The sequence below is a fragment of the Macrotis lagotis genome, chromosome 5, assembly GCF_037893015.1.
Source record: "Macrotis lagotis isolate mMagLag1 chromosome 5, bilby.v1.9.chrom.fasta, whole genome shotgun sequence".
NCBI lineage: Eukaryota > Metazoa > Chordata > Mammalia > Peramelemorphia > Peramelidae > Macrotis > Macrotis lagotis.
Genome location: NC_133662.1, coordinates 55,568,714 through 55,588,898, shown reverse-complemented (window position 1 = coordinate 55,588,898; position 20,185 = coordinate 55,568,714). Strand labels below are relative to the sequence as shown.

The following is a 20,185-nucleotide window of genomic DNA, read 5'->3' as shown; positions in this document are numbered from 1 at the left end:
TGGCACTTAACTATTTCCATGAACTTCTTGATCTATCTGTAAACATGGAACCTAATGATAAAATGAAAAATTTGAGGTGGTAATATTAGATGATATAGTTTGCATCTATATTTTTATTAATTTGTTTTGCACTGAAATGATTTTATCTAACCTCATATGTTAATACAATAATCATCAACTTAAAGTTGTCTTTTGAATTCATGGCAAAATGATATCGTACTTGCAAAATGATATAGGCAAGTTAATTTTTGAATGATTTTTGTGTATCTCATCCTTGAAAGACAAACATAATTATTTTTATTTTTCTAAAAAATTTAATAATTTCATCTTTTTGTGTCATTTTGGTGTGACTTTTGAGCAGTTATTCCCTTTATCATCATGAGGAAACAAAACATTTAAAAGATTGAGAATGATTCCAGGTATCAGTCCAAAAAAGCCAATTTTTCACTCTTTAGAGATACTGTGCTAGATTTTCTTTGTCAGAAAGTAAACTTTTCTAACTTGAAAAAAGACAACTCTCACTTAAAATATCTTTTATTAAACAATTGATAATTATTTTAAAATTATATTGATATCTTTGGTTTTACTGTCATGTAGATATCTGTTCAAATTCCTCCTCTTCTCTCGACATCTCCTTATTACAGTCACTTACAAAGAAAGACCTGTTCATAGCTGTGCCTCAGATGTCCATTTCTTTCCACCCCAGCTGCAATCCATCCTGCCCTCCTCTGCTAAAATGTTTTTCCTAACACATTTTCCTATATCATCTTTCCTTTCTCCTCTTCCCCCGGCCCACTCTCAATCAGATAGTTCTACTGGATTCCTTTCACATTTATGATCAAATATAGAACCCTTTGTTGGACTTTTAACACCCTTTACAATCTGATACTTTCCTTCCTTTCTAGTATTATTATATTTATTCCTCTCTGTCTCCTTTGTGATCTAACTACTTTGACCCCTTTGTTTCCTTACACAGAACACTATCTTTTTCATCTCTGTGTCTTTTGCATAGGCCATTTCCTGTAACTGCTAACTTCTTGCTACCCTCACATCTTCAGAATTTTGCTCAGATCTCAATTTCTGTGGAGCCTCATTCCCTAATTTTCTTCATGTACTCCCTTTTTTTTTTAGGTTTTTTTTTTTTTGCAAGGCAAATGGGGTTAAGTGGCTTGCCCAAGGCCACGCAGCTTAGGTAATTATTAAATGTCTGAGGCTGGATTTGAACTGAGGTACTCCTGACTCCAGGGCCAGGGTTTTATCCACTGCAACCACCTAGCCATTCCTGTACCTATCTTTTGAAATTACCTTCCTTCTACCCTGTACATCTCATGTTTACCTAGGAATTTACATGTTGTCACCTGCATTAGAACTTGAATTTCTTGAGCTGAGAAACTGTATGTTTGCCTGTTTTCATTGTACCTAGCACAGAGTAAAGACTTAATAAACACTTGTTAGCCAGTTGCTTATTAGTTTCCTTGGGGCACTGAGAATTTTAAGGAATTTGTTCAAAGCTTCTGTGTATCAGAGATGGGATTGAACCCATGGGTCCTCCTGACTCAAGATCAGACTTTTGTCCCCTTCATGGGGCTGTGTCTTTCTTTTAAAAAAACAGCATAATTTCTTCTGAGAATAACTGCTCATATTTGAGATGATAACTAGTCAATATATGTAGAATGAACTGCTAATTTTCACTTTTGATATTATAGGTATTTTATTGGTGTTTCTCAGATAGGTTCTGATATGCTTTGAAGGTTGAAAAGGAAAAAAGGATAGATATCACAATAGTTATTAGGTTTGATAATGTCAGAAGCAGTTTTAAAATACAAAAACTCTAGTCACAAGAAAATCTCAATTGTTTGAATTCCTAAACTATTACAGAATTATTACTTCACTTGACATAATTCTGGGAAATCTTAAGGAAGAAAATGGATTGGCATAACTGGAAAAAATTGAGGTATAAATTTATTGATGGTTGGTTAATATCACAAGAAAAGTATAGTAACCTTATCTTCATAATATTGCTTTCATCTATTTAACTTATATCACAAAAATCTAAATATTATCATGGTGAAATAAACACTGACCACTTAAAACTCTAAATGTGATTTTATATCTGAGATACCTAATTAAGTGAGTGAGAACTCTAGACTTTTCCTGCTAGTATTAGCTATGTGACCTTAGCCAACTCATTTAACCTTAGCCTGCCCTAGTTTATCTGTAAAGTAAGGATAACCTACCTCAAAAGATTGATGTGAAAACTAAATGGAATAATAACATGATATACAATGCCTTACAATTCTAAAAACACTAAATAATTGCTAGCTTTAAAAAAGGGAAAATACAGAAAAATGTTATTCCAGTAAAAGTGATTTCTGGAAAGAAATTATCACTAATAATTGAGATGATTAAATAGAACTTTTAAAATGGACTGTTAATTTTGATGTCAAAGGATATTTCACTTTTTGATATTACACATTTCTAACTGGAGTTCCTCAGTGGAGCCCTCAACTACTTTTCTACCCAAGAAGGTACTTCATTTATTTTTACATCTGAAAGTGTGTTTTTGACTTCTAATGAAAGCTGTAATGTCCTAAAACCTAGCTCTATACCTTACCTTCTGTGTGATCATGAAGTAATAACTAACTTAACTTTTCTAAATCTTTATCTTCCTATCTCTGAAATGGGCACAATACCTGCATTTCTTAACTCAGATGGTTTTAGACAGGACTGAAGAAAGTAATGAATGTAAAGAGACTAATATTAATCAGTCGGCAAACAAAAAAAAATTCCCTATCTATATGTCAGGCTTTGGGTTCAGATCCAACGATACAAATACAAAAATAACTTTTCATGTCACTTTTATCTCATATTCCCAGTAGCTTGGATTAAGCATTTCTCCCTACTCAACTGCAGCCCAACTTTCTTAAAATAAAGGAAATGCAGTAGAACAAAAGAGAACCACTTGCTGACTTTCTGATAACTAGGTTTCCTCTGGCTCCTTCCCATTACTTTAAAAATATCTCTGCACAGCTGGCTTGGGAGAGATGTTTCCGGAATATCACTGGCCCCTGGGGGTGTGATAACAGTTATATGCTGTAGTACTTAATGTCTGTTTCTAATATTATTAATCACTTTTCTTATTTTTAACTTCCCTAAACACTTGTGAAAGAAAATACAAATCTTTAAAACCATGTAATTTGAGTTCATGATGGTGGGGTAGTTTAAGGTGAAGAGAGAGTTGAACTACAGTAAATAATTGTAGTTATATTCGATTTGATAATATAATATTGCCTTTAGGAATGAAAGTATTTTATATATGTGAGTATGTGCATATATATATACAAACAGACGTGTGTGTATATATATATATATTTATATATGTGTGTACATCATGTTACATTAATTTTTAAAGTAACTTCATGATTTCTTTTACATTTGCAATAAATACAACCAGTGATGTTACTGTGTAGATTGAGAAACATTAAAAATTGACTCCCATTTTCAATTCAGTCTTCATTTACTTTTTGGGGGGAATTCACTAGAGGGCAGTGGTAAGCAATGAATGTTTTATATGTTTCTGTAAAATGTAATTATTTCTGTTTAAAAAGAAAAAATCCTCTTTAACTTTTTTTCCTACAAAGTTAAATTCAAAAAGAAATTTTGCAAAAGTTAAAATAGCCTTGGGATTTGTGGAATATATAAAAATCAAGTATATTGTAGACATATTTTTGTTTGGATTTCTTAGTATTTACTGAAATTCCACTTGTCTACAAAGAAGAAAATGTTAGTCAACTAAATAAGAATTGTCCTTTCTTCAGTCACTTTGTTAGAACAGTTTTAAAAATTTGCTATTATTGTTCTCCATACTTCTGTTATAATATCATTAACACTGATCTCAAATGAATGTTCAACAAAGTAATCAATGATTAGCAAATACTTTAAAATGGTATTGTTAACTACCAATTTCTGTTCTATGGCTTCTAACTCCATAAAAGTTAAATCCATGGAGAGTATATGTGCATATATCCCATGTTCTATATAATTCTGTTAAAAATGTATTGAAAATGGGGTGGCTAGGTGGCACAGTGGATAGAGCACCGGCCCTGGAGTCAGGAGTACCTCAGTTCAAAGCCTACCTCATGCATTTAATAATTACTTAGCTGTGTGACCTTGGGCAAACCACTTAACCCCATTTGCCTTGCAAAATCCTAAAAACAAAAAAACATTGAAAATGAACCTTTTGATTTAGGAATAAGTGAAATAGTGACAAAGGCAAAATTTAGCCATCAAAATATTCTTAAATAGAAAATATTATGTTTAGTATAAGACTTGAGGGAGAGAAATGTTATATATAGTTGGACAAATTTTGAAGCATCAACTAAGAGCTGTTCAAAACATGAGACAATAATACCAAGTTGATATTTTACATGTTTGATATAGGTTATGAAATGAATTTTTTGCTCCTATTAGAATGTCTAGTCTGGATCAATTTGACTTTAAAAGGATATAAAAATAAAAGCATTCATTTAGTACATCTATCTAAAATACTGTACTAGATATTGGAAATACAATTGGAAAAACAAGACAATCCCTGCTTTCAAAGAGCACACGCTCCAGCATGGGAAGAGCGGACATGTAGGTTTCAGCTACAAGTCAGATGAAAGATCCCAGTGTTCCTTGATATCCAATAACTCCAACTTGATAACACATATTTATGTCATTTCCATTTAATGTTTCCATAATAACTATGACAATTAGCTGGTACAGAGAAGTCTGACCAAAGTGATAAAAGGGACAGGAAAATGAGAAAAGATGAAAGGATTTGGATTTAGCCTTAGAGAAATGGTCATTTAATTTTTATATTCAAACATGAAAGGGTTTTTATAAGAAAGTTGATAATTCCTTTTCATATCTGCAAAAGACCAAATAATAAGAAATAAATAAGATTTTGATTTCATTTAACATTTTGACTTTGAGTAATCAAATTATTGAGTAATCAAATATTGCAGGGACTGAAGGGGAGGGGTCAGTTAGAAATTCTTTTTCTGACTTTTTAAGAGAGTGACACTCATGTTAATTCTGAATAATTAACTTTCCCTCTTCCCTCTTTTGGCAAATATATTTTCAGCAAAACTTCAATCTCATGATAAAGGTACAACAAGTCATTATGAAATAATTTTACTATCTAATAGCACCTCCGTGATTTATCTTCCTCCCCTCGCCAAATCATCCCGTTTTCTCCAGTTACTCTATTATTCAGGCTCCTAATCCATCTACCATTTCTTTGCCTGATGCTCTCTTTTTTCTTTTAATTTCAGTATATATTTTCAGTTACTGTCTGTCTAATTGATCCTAAATGTCTTCTTTATGGGACACCGATCCATGTCCACTAGTCCTACATCACTGTTTGTTCCATGTTTACACTGAAATTCTGAAACTTGAACTATCCAAAACAGAACATATCTACCCATCCTAATTTTCACCTTTCTTTGAAAAGACTTTGTGTCTTAATTTTGCGTCCCTTAAGACCTTTTTCTGCCAAGGGTCATTTGGATAACATCATTCCTGGGCTACATTTATTCACATATTTAATTCACCCCTAAAAAAACTTCTAGATTTATTGAATTTCAGATCCCTCCGCAGTTGCCTTGGCAACCAGACCAGTAAAGGCTGCAGAATGGAATTTTCCGCTTCTCTACCTTAGAGAGCTATCTTTGACTGTTCATTCTCTTATGACCCCATAGCTAATCATTTGCCAAGTCTCACCTCTACAATATTTTGTACATTTCTTCTCACACTACATCCACCCTCATTCAAGACCTCATATAGTTTCTTTCAATATTCTCTTAATTGAAGAAAAAAGTTCTCTTAATCCATTTCCTTGTATCCTATATCTCTCTCTTTTCCATCGTCCTCCAAATTCATCATTCTTTTAATTCAAGCCTGACCATGTCACTCCTCTGTTTAAGAAGCTATACAGTCTTTCTCAGGATTTAATAAAAAAGCTTTTTGGCATTGAAAGTCTTTCATAATCTGTTTTTAGGGTAGCTTTCCAGACTTTTTACATACTGCTTTCCTTTGCACAATATGATTTGTAGCCAGAGTGGCCTACTTAATGTTCCATCTACATAGAAATTTATCTCACGTCTCTCCATGCCTTAACTTTTTTTAATGATTTTATTTTTCTATCAGCAAAAATGTGCCCTTCTTCTGAACTCTTTCTCCTCCTTCTCTTCCCCTTCCTGCCATAATCATTCTATATACCCTGAGTGGGGCAGCTAGGTGTCACAGTGGATATAGAGCATTGGCTTTGGAGTCAGGATGACAAGAGTTCAAATCTAACCTCAAGACACTTGACACTAGCTAGATCAATGTGTGACCTTGGGCAAGTCACTCAACTTTTATTGCCTCCCATCCAGGGCCATCTCCAGTCATCCTGATTTATGTCTGGCCACTGGACCCAGGATGACTCTGGAGGAGAAAGTGGGACTGGTAACTTAACATAGCACCCCCCTCATTTAAATCCAGTTCATATGCTTGTTGTGGTAACACCTCCCTGATTTCATAGACCTTTTCAAGAATGAAGGACAAAAACATCATATACCCTGAAACCTTTATTTCATTTCAACATCACTAAGTCCTTTATGATTTCCCTTTCCTATTTACCTTTTTATATTCACTTGAGTCTCACATTTGAAGATCAAATTTTCTGTTCAGTCATGAAAGACCAGAAAGTTTAAAAGTCTCCTATTTCATTGAATTTCCCATGAAAGAGTATGCTCAGTTTTGCTGGATAGTTGATTCTTGGTTGTAATCTAAGTTCTTTTACCTTCCAGAGTATCACATCCCAAGTCCTAAGATCTTTTAATGTAGAAGCTGCTAGATTTGTCTTATCCTGACTGTACTTAACATCTACTCTGTAAATATGTGTATATCTAGTTCTTTGAGGGCAGGAACTGTCTTTGTTTCAGTATATTCCCAATTTAACACTGAGCTTGGCACATAGTGCTTTATAAATGCCTGATGACTTAACTGACTCAAAAAAAAAATATGTATTCTATGAAGTCACTTGAATGAACTTTAAAAAAGTTATTTCTCTCCATGCTTCATTTTCTTCATTGATCAATTTGAGGGGGTTGAATTACCTAATCTCTGAAGCAGTGTAGGATGTCAAGACATGAGTTTGAATACTACCTAAGATATTTACTTTTTGGGTGACCATGGGCAAGTTACTTAGACTTTTATTTTTAGTTTCTTATTCTATAGAATGAGAATAATATTTATATTATCTATATTGGATTTTGGGGAAAATATTTTTTTAATTATTAGTACTACCTAAATGAGTGCTTATTATAAGAAATAAATAATAAAATTATATTTTTATGAACCAAATGTTTTTATAACATTTTTAATAATTTGTGATTTTTACTAGTTAACACTGATCTTACTTGCTTTTAGCTTAAATTGATCACATTTTACTGGCCATTTAAAGTCACAGAAAAGTAATCTGAATTTGCAACTTTTCAGTTCTCTAAAGAAAATTTATTTGCAGGGTGGCTAGGTGGTGCAGTGGATAAAGCACTGGCCCTGGAGTCAGGAGTACCTGGGTTCAAAGCCGGTCTCAAACACTTAATAATTACCTTGCTGTGTGGCCTTGGGCAAGCCACTTAACTCCATTTGCCTTGCAAAAAAAGAAATTATTACTGATTGTAAAAGTTAAAAGCATAAAGTATACTTGTAGGTTTGTGAAATAATATAGAATTTAGTTTGAATTGGTGTCATAAACATGCTTTCAGTTCTCTTTTACTTTTTTTAGGCCTATGGTATGTCAGCTTTACCCCTAAACCTAATAAAAGGTACTAGAAGTGCTGCATATGAACGCTTAGAGAACACTGAAGATATTGAAGAAGTGGAGCAGCACATTCAAAGGATTAAATCAAAGGTTAGGCAATATTTTATTAAAAATAGAATTAGATTTCTTTCCATCTGACTGTGACTTAGACATTGACAAAATTATCTAGTAGTTGTATAAATAGAAAGATTACTAAATCAGGAGACTCAAATCCTAGTCCAGAGCCTACTTGAACTAGGTTTATATGACTTTGGCTAAGTCTAATATATGTTTCTGACCCTCCTCATTCTCTTGTAAAATAAGAAATGATGACTTCTAAAATTCTTTATAATTCCATTCCCTGATTCTACACATAAGGTATTTCCATATTGTTTTATTTTGAAAGTGACCCAATTATACATTCATTTAGTATATTTGTGAAGCATATGCATTAACTTTCAGGTATGCTAACTTGATCATGAATGATTAAATTCTGTATTTTATTTAGTCTCCTTTTATTTGCAGAACAAAGATGGTCGACCTCTACCATCAAAGGATAGACGGGCCTTAAAACATTTTGAAGAAAAATTACGGACACTTAAAAGGAGAGAGAGGCACCTAGAATTCATGGAGAAGAGCTGCTGGACAAAATTTTGTGGTGCCCTCCGACCCTTAAAGGTAATTGGAGTTTGAATAAAGTAATATAAAATAAAATAATATAATACAGTGCCTCAGCTTAATTTAGAAGCTCAAAAATTATTCTTCCAAGAGGAAAATGAACATCATTTGAGCAGCATCTTTTAATCTTAAATATTTCTTTTAATGGTAGCTAATTCTGTTATTCGTTGCCATAAGTAGTAGCCAAGGAGGCATGGCCCAATCTGGATAGAGCCATTGGGAACCATTTAAGCAGGGAGATGAGGAATATTCAGATTTATGCTTTAGGAAAATTATCTTGACATGTGAGTGGAGGAAGGATTAGTAATTAAGGTAGCATTTAGCTACAGGATGTTATTATAATTTTCCGTGACTTTATTTCATTATATGCTTAAAAGATTTAGCTTTAGGAGGGGAAAACCAAAAGAAAGCCGAAGAAGGGGTACAAACTACTGGGCATAGAAGAACATCTATTTTGGCACAAATCTGAAAATGAGGAGCCAGGAACCTAAAGTAAATCTAATTATTCTGATGGAATTGAATCATCTGTGACCACTGGTATCAATGTTTTATCACTAGTAAATATCATATCACTCAAAATTCAGACTAAAGTAGGAGGTGCATAATGCCTTCATCCACAGGAGTGACTGGAAAGCCAGAGTAAAAGAATTCCTCTTTTTTCCAAGCTCATAGTTGTAGTTTAGACACTGTATGATATACATGGTTTACTCTGAATTTTGTTGCACAAGAGAAAAATAGATTTTATTTCCTTTTGTTGGCAAATGCTATTCTGATGAAGAAACTGAAAATATTCAAAAAAAGGGCAAAACCTTTATAAACATGCATTTAACTCTTCTAAATATTTTTTCTCCTGGGTACACTGAATTTCTTTTATTTTTCACCATAGGCAAAAGTGGAGATTGGTCCTTAATCTATGACATTTGAAATTAGGCCATTGGTTTTTTAAAAGGCCTTTAAATTTTGCTCTGAGGAAGATTAGCAGAATCCCAACTATTCTAAAACAAGTGCCATAAACAAAGACTTGGGCTTTTTACTTCTATCTTACTTCACAGTTTCCTAGGAATAAATAGTGTGATAAACTTTCCATTAGGTCTCGGTCTAAAACAGAAAAAAATATGTACCATTGGAAATTGAAGGGATGTCCATCAGTTGAGGAATGGTTGAACAAATTGTGGTATTTGAATATGTTGGAGTACTTTTGCAAGAAATCGTGAACAGGAAGACTTCAGAAAAGTCTAGAAAGACTTACATGAATTGAGGCTGAGTGAAGTGAGTAGAAACAGGAGAGCATTGTACACATAGCAATATTTTGTGATGATCAATTATGATAGACTTAGTTCTTCTCAGCAGAACAATGATTAAAAGCCAATACTAAAGGACTTGTGATGGAAAATACCATCCCCATCCAGAGAGAATATGGAGTCTGGAGTCTGAATGCAAACCAAAGCATACTATTTTCAATTTTTAAAATTTGTTTTATGCTTCCCCTCCCCCAATGTTTTTTTAATCTTTTTTATTCTAATTCTTCTTTCACAACATGAACATGGAAATGTTGAACATAGTTATACATGTATAATCTATATCAGATTACTTGCTGTCAGGGAAACAGGGAGGGAAAAATTGTGGAACTCAATCTTACAAAAGAATGTTGAAAACTTATCTTTGCATATAGTTTGAAAAAATAAACATATAAAAAAAAAGAAAGATTATGTGCCCTTGTCTCACAGGATTTAATTTGTGAGATTAAATGAAAAATTAAAGGATCTGATGATATCATTTAAGACAGAAAACCATCACTTATATCATATACTCTCAGTTTGGCATATCCTTTGTTCCTAGAACGTCCACAAATTTCTTCTTGGTTGTTCCATCATGCCTTCAGTGTCTTACCCTCCATGTTTTCCTAAACTTAGACAATTTACTAGGAAAAAGTCAAAGGGAAGTAATAAGAGAGGAAGTTGACCTTGATGTCTGTTTTCATTTCCCTGAGCCTCTTTCCAAGCATGAAATGTGAGGAATGCAACCTTAACCCTGAAGAATTTTTTCATTGGAGCTATTGAATAAGCATATTATAGGATTCAGGTTCTTGGCTACCCCAAAAACTACATAAGTACTCAATATACTCATGATTTCCATGGAGCCAGAGCTCATTTGATATCTTTCTATATCATAGCCAGGTGATTACCTTCCTCTCTCTCCATCATCTCTAGAAATAACTCTTAGGGATTCTCTTTACTAAGAAAGACATTTCCTTTTAGACATATACATACCTGCCTTCAAATCTAGAATTAATTCTAGTAGTTTTTCCTATGTAAAAATCTCTCTAATACATATATAATCTTTCCAATATATTTCTTGCTTTCAACCAATGGACTTAAATTTGGTATACTTAGTAGAAAGGTATAACATTTATATTTTCTTTCTTCAAATTTTCATTTTTGTTACACAACTTCCATCTCTTTTACTTCCCTAAATGAAGTGTGGGGGGGTGGGACTATAAGATAGTGATGTTATTAAAATTCTTTCATTTGTTCATACCTAAGTAAACAAAGCTCATTATGAGCTTTTTTTTGTTAAGAGGGAGGAGAAAGGGGCAGCTAGGTGGCGCAGTGGATAAAGCACCAGCCCTGGAATCAGGAGTACCTGGGTTCAAATCCAGTCTCAGACACTTACTAATAATTCCCTAGCTGTGTGGCCTTGGGCAAGCCACTTAACCCCATTTGCCTTGCAAAAAAAAAAAGGGAGGAGAAAGATTTCTATGTTAGGATACCTTTGATTTACTGTTAGGGAATTTTTTTTTAAACTTCCCTACACCCATTCAGATTAACTACTTGTTTTTCATGAAGTCTTAAGAGTTCTCTAGGGTATTGAGATGTTGTGAATTGCCCAAGATCATGATTAGTAAGTGTTTAAGCATCATTGGAGCTCCAGTCTTTCTGACTCTAAACTGTCCCTCTGTCTACTCTGATCCAGTTCAAGATTCGAGCAGAGGTCAAAAATTCATGAGACAAAGACTCAGCATTATATGGGATAGATAAGTTTATTTCTCTTTTCCAGGTTAAGTGGCCTGATTTCCAGGAACTAGCAACTTTAAGGGATGATAGATAAAGACTTCTAAAGGGGAAAAACCAAGCAAGGGGGGGTGGCCTGAGAGATACTGGAGAGTGTTTATATTAGAAATCATTGAGGACAGCTTATAACTTAGGCAACATTTTGTTTTTTCAATATTCTTTGTTTATCTCAGTTTCCAGGGCAAGATGGTTCTAGTTACAGAGTCTCTATCAGCCAAAGACTATATAAAGGAAACTAGCTTTCCCAGAGATGTGACAAAAACAAGTTACAAGAGATGGGATTTTAGTGGGTAGAAAGTCAGTCTAGAAGTTAACTATTTGCTCTTTGCCTAGCTTATCCTCTTTATCAACTTTATCATATTGATTCTTTATGAACTTCTTAAATATCTCTCATGGGGGAAAAAAAGTTTTATTGATGGTAGGTTTTATTTTCACATTGCTATTTCTCAGTGATGTTGCAAATATTTTTTGGTATATATGAATCTTTGACTCCATTTTTTTCATCTTCCTGAAATTTAGATCTAGTCATTGATTGCATCACTTTGTGAATAGACAATTTAATTACTTGTCCAGAATAATTTTCAGAATAGTTGGACCAATTCACACTTCTATCAGTAGTATATTATTAGTGTTCTTCCATTTCCACAGTTACTTCTAATGGCACCATTTTTATCTTTTGTCATCCTTGTCAGACTGATTTGTATGAGGTAACACCTCAAGCTGTTTTAATCTTTGTTCTGATAATTTGTTATTAATGATTTGGAGCCTGCTTTCATATAGTTGTTGATAGTTTTTATTTCTTCTTTTGAAAAAAAAGTCTTTTAATCTCCTTGCTCACTTAATTTTTTTTTATTTTATTAATTTAAGGTAGTGAGGTTAAGGGACCCCATTGTCAGCTAGATTCTCCTCCCACCATTACTAATACCCCATTCTCTAAATCAGGGATAGGACTCTGCTTAGATAAGATATACAGACTCATGTAACTTATAATCATGCCACCCAATAATCTTTCCCCTTTTCTCTCAATGGAGAATGAACATCTTCACCCTACCTCTCCTTTCCATAAGGATTGGGGCATAAGTAGGTGTATCACACTTACAGAATCAAGGGGAAGTTACAGGTACAGACCCCCTGACTAAACAGTGTACACATAGGCAAGAGATGGTAGAGATGAATTGGTCCAGTGTCTCTTTTTTTCTTCTCTTCTCCCCTGGAGACATCCAGTGTCCTTCTGCATATTCTGAATCAGTTACAAAAAGGTTCTCTCCAGCTCAGGTGACTTACTGAGACCTTATCTTCTGGTAAAGAAACTTTAACATTTTACTCAGATCAAAACACATGTTTTCATCATGAGATAATGAGATTCTGGAGCTTATTACAATTTACATTTTGCCTTATTGTCATATTGACATACATAACACACTTCACTTCAACACAGTAAGCTCCCATAAGTGTTTTACTATATGAGTAAACTCCCAATGAGAATTATCATATTGACTTAAGCTTATAGTGTATACATTTCTTAACTTTTTGCTCTCATTATAATAATGACTCAGACATTCTTAATCAAAATGAAATTTTTTTCCCAAAATATTCCAAAATATACCATAGATTTTCTTTTCTCTAGATGTAGTTATCTGACTCACATTCCTTTCCTTAAACTAGACCTTCAAACTAATTATCCTAATAATTTTCCATTCTTCTTACCTGAATATCCCTCTCTAACATAAAAATTAAGGAAACTTAATTCCTATCTTAACATGTAGCTGATAGCAGATGTCAGAGCCACACACCTAACCTATCTGGCTATTAAATCCAATTCATCTAAATCTTTTTCTGGTTTGCTTAGTTACTATAAAGATCCAGGACCTCAAAAAAAAATTACTTTATAGATATAATTATTGAATGTCAGTGACCAGACAGAGATCATGTGCATAGTCAAATGTCTTAGGCCAGATTTATTCTAGGTGAGACATTATTCATATGTTACAACTTTGGGGAAATCAAGTGAAAAAGTATGGCCAGTTCCAGGCCATACTGAAAAGCAGCCCCTTCGACTGCACATCCCTGTTATCTGACATCGTCTACCCAATGGTTTCCTTGGATCCAAGAACAACATGTTGGCGCAGTAACATTTCCTTTTTGCTGACCATCCTGGTATCTGACATGAAAAGAGAAAATTAGTTAAAAAATCCTATGATTTAAAATAGTTTATCTAATTAGAACTTCCAGTGAATCCAATTCACTAAATTCCAATTATAGTCTTAATGGGGTCCCATTTAATGAACCCCCTAATTAAAGATCTGAGTGTCCTTTCTGAGTCCTACATGCCTCTCCTACCTCTTATTCAAGGCCTCTGATTTCCAGACCCACATCCCTGTCTGAAATCACATTTACTCTATCTCTGTATAGAGATGGCATATCAGATTCCCCTTGGCTAGAGACCTCTCCTAGCCTGTTGTATTTTACAAAAAGTAAACACCTCCTTTGGCCAGGAGATTGCCTATCATCTCCTAAATTCTCACATAACAAGCTAAATATTGTCACAGAAAAATCTCAAATTACCTTTCTTGTGTCTGTCTTTCTCACATTACCTAGATGCTTTTACTTCAAAGCAAACAACCAGTTTTGGAATATTCTAGCTATCTATAAATATGTATGTATGTGTGTATATCTAAAATATCCCCATTTCACATTTATAGCTAGAAATTTCTGTACATAAACTTGTTTAGTTACTAGCCATCCTTAGCATACAGATTATTATTTTTGCAAGGCAGTTGGGGTTAAGTGACTTGCCCAAGGTCACACAGCTAGGTAATCATTAAGGGTCTGAGGCATTATTTGATCCTCCTGACTCCAGGGCCAGTGCTCTATCCACTGCTCCACCCAGCTGCCCATTTCCAACATGTGTTATTAATTCTAATATATCAAAACAGCAATAAGAATAACACAAATTACTAGATTGTACAAAGCAGTCCTTCCATTATTACATTATTCATGAACCCACAGATCTATCCTAGAAAGGGTCATAATTTTTTATATTTCCCTTATTGCCCTTCAAAGCAATCACGTGTTAATCCCAGACTTTAATAATACAGTAATTATATTCAGAAGTATAATATATTCAGAATATATATATACAGAAATATAAATATAATATAATCTCTTTGCAGTTAAAAAAGAGTATCACATAGCTGATAAATACATCTCACTTATCAATAAGTTGCCTTACAGTGGAACCACACAATTGCTATTTGTTTAGTCATCAATCAGAGCCCCCCCACATCAGCTGTCTGCAGTTTCCAAGAGAGAAGTCCTCATCTTTAAAATTAAATGTACAGTATTAATTTACATTAAACATAAGATTCTTATTTTAAACATCTCATTCCCCCTTAAAACAAGATCAAAATGAATATCCCACTATCTTTACCCTTTTGTCTTCCAGACCTCTTTACCCAGATCCTCTCAGAATATAATCTCATACATATGATACATTTAAAAAGTTTTAGAGTACCTTGTACAGAGAATCCAGCATTCACCTTCCAAAAACTCCATCGAAAATAACAATAAAATAATTAGCATTAGCTTTTTACCAAAAGAAATCAGTAAATATCCCTAATAACATAGCTATTTTTCTTCTTAATACCACTTTAACCCAAAAGGTGTTACAATAGTTTAAAACCCCAAACTAATTTAATAATCTAGGTTGTTTAATTCCTCCCATTCTGTATAAAATTTGTCAGAATGTAATAAAACCAATGACCCCTTTTAAAATTCAGATTCTCAAAACTCCAGAAAGGGGTCCTACTTAAAAACAGAGTGAGTCAGCACTTTTAGGTCATGTGGCTAGAGCAGCAACATTCATTAAATATGATTTCCTTTCAATAAATGGGACTCCTAACCCCTGGGTTTTATATTTTCTTCCTTTCTCAGTCACATATCCCACCTGTAGGGGGTCCTCTTTCCCTTTAAGGCAGGGCACTCCTCAGCTGAACTCGGTTTCGACTTAACAAGATGGCAGATGGGATCAAGACTACCTTGTGTCCCCCATCCAGGCTAAAAACATGGAGTCTTTCACAGATAGTTAAAAGAATAAGAAATCTTCCTGTCTATAAACTTCTCAGTCTTTCCCTTAAAAGTTCTTTCTCAAACTCTTCCCACATCACAGTTTATTCTCTTAAGAGTCCCCCTCCCCTCTTCTCTTTAACTCTACACACCAGCATAGCTACCAGAGGTTCAGTGAGGGAGGGGCTGAACTCCATGAGGGGGATGCTGCAGACTTACTTCCAAACTTATTTCTTTATCCTCCACCTTCTGAAACTCCTAGGCTCAACTCTCAGCTCCCCCCCCCCCCCCCCCAGTTTAAAACTTACGATTGGTTCCCAGACCCAGAAATACCTAACACAGACACTTGCACAAGACAGGACATGGAACAAACACACATATAGCACACTGGATCCAATCAGCTTCCTTCCTTCCTTCCTTCTGGCTTCCTTGGCTTATGGCTATTGAACATGTGGCTCCCTTGCCCCCCCCCCCCAAGTCTGGAGGCCACCTCCCCTCTTAGATTTTGGGGAAATTCCTAGAAAGGGAACCCAAGTCCCTCTCCCTCCTTCGGGGCACCCTGTCGTTCTCTGACCTCTCCTTCAGGATAGATCTCCCACCTGGAGGACTTCTCAGTCAGCCAGCCAGGGCAATGCTGGCCACCACCACCCTGGAAAAATCACCCTTTTACCACAATTCTGCCCCATGACATTTTAATCACTCTCAGATCCAAACCCCGGCCAATCTTCCCAGGAATCTCTGAGATAGTTCCCCACAGAGAACACCAAAAAAGTGGGCTTGAAATCAAGCCATTTGCACACATTATTTCCTTGTGTTTTTCTGGAAAAATACCAGGAAAAGAGATTTACGTTAATATCACAAATGAACACCCAGGTTGTTATAAATGGCTTGTGAATACTTAGTCCAGAGTGATTAAAGGTTTTTTGTTAACATAATCTTTACAAAATGGCATACCGCCCTCATAGTGGGAGAGAGGGGTGGGGAAATCCCAAAATGCAAGGTCTCTTATGTACTTTGAAAGGCTTTGTTCCTGCCCCCTCATGCCAGTCATAGGCTGGGGTCACAACTTAAGTGGACCAATCTAATTGATCCCCCATACATTTCCCCTGCTCTGGTCATTGTACTGAGCAAAAACAGCTATCTCCTTGAGCTTGTACAAAGGAGGTCAAGACTAGGTTAACTTGAAAACAGTTGGGGCAGTTTTTTTGATCAAATGGAAGTTAAATCTTTTATAGCAACTCAGTACCTGCCCATAAGGCAACAATATAGGCAGACCCTAGTCTTTGTAATGTAAACTAATAATTCTCCCTCCACATTCTTGTGGAACCCAAATACTCACATATTCCTCACAATATATACTCCCAAGTATTTTATGGCTAGAGTTATTTTAAATGAGTTATCCTTTACCATTGCTTCTTGAAGAGTTTTGTTTGTAACATATAGGAATGCTGATGATTAATGCAGATTTACCTTCTATCCTGATTGATGCCTTGATACCTTCTATCCTAAAATGATTCATTGTTTCAGCTAATTTTTTATTGAATCCTTGGGATTTTTCAAATATATCATCATGTTGTCTGCAAAATTAATTCATTTCCTATTCCAAATCCTTCGATTTCTTTTCCTTTTATTACTGTTGTTAGAATTTCCAATACAATATTGGTGACAGTGGGGCATCTTGTTTCACACCTGATCTTATTGGTGTAGTAGAGGAAATATTGGACAGTAAAATATGTTCTATAATCTATTTCCTCTGCACTGACCTGATATGTTAATTTTACACTGACCTCTATTCCATTGCTTACGGTCATTGACCTATATATCCCTATGCCTCTCCCAGTGTCTAAGCTATTGAAAGAGGTCACTGAACTTTTAGTAAAGTACCCTGCACCTCCTTGTCTAGGATTGAGTAAATTCTTGTTCCCTAGTATAAAACAAGTCTCTATTAACAAAACAGTGAATCCCTACCCTAGCCTGAAAGGAACATGTCTTTGAGCTACCACCACATAGCCCCTAAGTATACCTCATCTCTGGGTTACTGCCCCCATCAACATATACCTAAATTACTTCAACTTCCTGTCCATTTAAAAGCTCACCTCTCTTCACCTAAACCTTTGGGAAGCCAACTCTTGGGGAGTGTCATCCCTCAGATAACCTCTCATACCCCTATATGCTTCATTTCTACTTATGCCAGATGGCAGTGGTTACTACTTGCTACTGCTAATTTCTTTCTCTTCCTTAACTTCATTGGAATAAGTATTATCTTTTCTCATATTTGCAAAGTCTAGCCACAATGTGGTTTGTGAGCATTTGAGTAACTGTTGTGGCACAATTAATTGAATACTGTAATTTTTTAGTTAAAGGAACCTTGTGGGGCAGCTAGGTGGCACAGGGGATAGAGCATCAATCCAGGAGTCAGGAGAACCTGAGTTCAAATATGACTTCAGACACTTGATACTTACTTGCCAGGTGACTTTGGGCAAGTCACTTAACCCTATGGGGGCCCGGCCCCCCCTTACAAACATCCTAAGGTCACAAAGAAAAGGAAAGAAATGAACTAAGATTTCAATCCTTGTATCGTGGGTTGATCTATGTTGTTTTTTCATTAGGTGTAGATGCAGTCTCAAGTAAAATTGTTTTCTTTATGTTTTGCTATTTTTGTAGAAACTTGTCATTAATCCTGTTTTATATTTTAATAGTTAATAAAAATATTCTATGTAAGTATTGAATTGCTTGAATATATACTTCTCCCCCTTTTAAGAAACATTAATTATGAAATTAAACTAAAAAGTCATTTGAATTCTGATGTATCAGTAGGAATCTGTCACTGGGAGTTAACTAAAACTTAATGTCAGTTGTGAAATAATTGAAAAAAATATTTTGATTTTTTTAGGTTCTAAGCAATTACTCTTTGAATACAATGGCCCCCGACACTTATGTCACTTCTCCTATATGACAATTTGAGTTTTTATATGCATTTAAAATTTAAAACAGCTCAAACAGAATGTGAACTACAAGATGTGTAATATTTTTGTTCAAGTGCAAATTGAATACATCTCTAAAACATTTGATTTTGAATTCATTAAAATTTTATAATTGAAATATGTTCTTTTTAAATTAGTTGCTTATTTTAAACCAAAAAAAACAAAATTTTTTTAGAAAGATTTTATTTTTATTTTACAATTTTTCCCCTAATCTTGCTTCCCTCACCCCCCCCCCCCAGAAGGCAGTCTGTTAGTCTTTACATTGTTTCCATGGTATACATTGATCTAAGTTGAATGTGATGAGAGAGAAATCATATCTTTAAGAAAAATAAAGTATAAGACATAATAAGACAACAGATTTTTTTTTCCCTAAATTGAAGGCAATAGTCTTTGGTCTTTGTTCAAATTCCACAATTCTTTCTCTGGATGTAGATGATATTCTCCATTGCAAATAGCCCCAAATTGTCCCTGATTGTTGCACTGATGGAATGAACAAGTCCAATATCACCCCTGTATTGCTGTTAGGGTGTACAGTGTTTTTTTGGTTCTGCTCATCTTACTCAGCATCAGTTCATGCAAATCCCTCCAGGCTTCCTTGAATTCCCATCCCTACTGGTTTCTAATAGAACAATAGTGTTCCATCACCTACATATGCCACAGTTTGTTAAGCTATTCCCCAATTGATGGATATTCACTCAGTTTTCAATTCTTTGCCACCATAAACAGGGCTGCTATGAATATTTTTGTACAAGTGATATTTTTATCCTTTTTCATAATCTCTTCAACAGACCCAGTAATGGTATTGCTAGATCAAAGGGTATGCACAATTTTGTTGCCCTTTGGGCATAATTCCAAATTGCTCTCCAGAAAAGTTGGATGAGTTCACAGCTTCACCAATAATGTATGTGTCCCAGATTTTCTACATCCCTTCCAACATGGATCATTGTCCTTTCTGGTCTTATTGGCCAGTCTGAAAAGTGTGAGGTGGTACCTCAGAGATGCCTTAATATGTATTTCTCTAATAAGTAGTGATTTAGAGCAATTTTTCATATGATTATGTATGGCTTTGATTTCCTTATCTGTAAATCGCCTTTGCATATCATTTGACCATTTTTTAATTGGGGAATGACTTGCAAAAAACCCAAATTTTTAAAAAGTACATCCGTTGTGCTATGTTGCCTTAACTTGATTTTTTTGTAGATGTTTCAGTTTTATTAAAATTCAACTTGTGAATGAGATTTATGAATCTTTCAACCTTTTCCTTACATTTAAAACTTTCTTAGAAAAGAAAATTTGTATAGCCATAACATATAGCAGGTATAGCCATAACATCTGTTATAGAAACTTTTTGAAATAAAAATAAAAAGTATTCTTGAAGACAGGAATTTCAAGGGAAAGGGAGAGGGCTTAAAGATCAGGGTGAAGAACTTAATGACTTTCAGACAAAGGAGAGTAAGAAAACTGCACAGATTACAAGTTTCAACAAAAAGATACCATTTCTTTTGGAGAAGCAAGAGGATAGTGAGTTACAATAGAGGCGGGGGAGTTTGGGGATC

The 20,185-nt window shown here is 34.6% G+C and overlaps 1 protein-coding gene across 2 annotated transcripts in view; it reads left to right on the top strand.

The window, feature by feature from the left end:
* Positions 1-20,185, top strand: part of LMBRD1 (LMBR1 domain containing 1) — a 201,901-nt gene that overhangs the window by 97,655 nt on the left and 84,061 nt on the right. For both annotated transcript variants that reach the window (XM_074237297.1, XM_074237298.1), the window contains exons 8-9: positions 7,817-7,942; positions 8,357-8,509. In XM_074237297.1, coding sequence (XP_074093398.1) covers positions 7,817-7,942; positions 8,357-8,509 — 279 coding nt within the window. The remainder of the gene's footprint in view (positions 1-7,816; positions 7,943-8,356; positions 8,510-20,185) is intronic.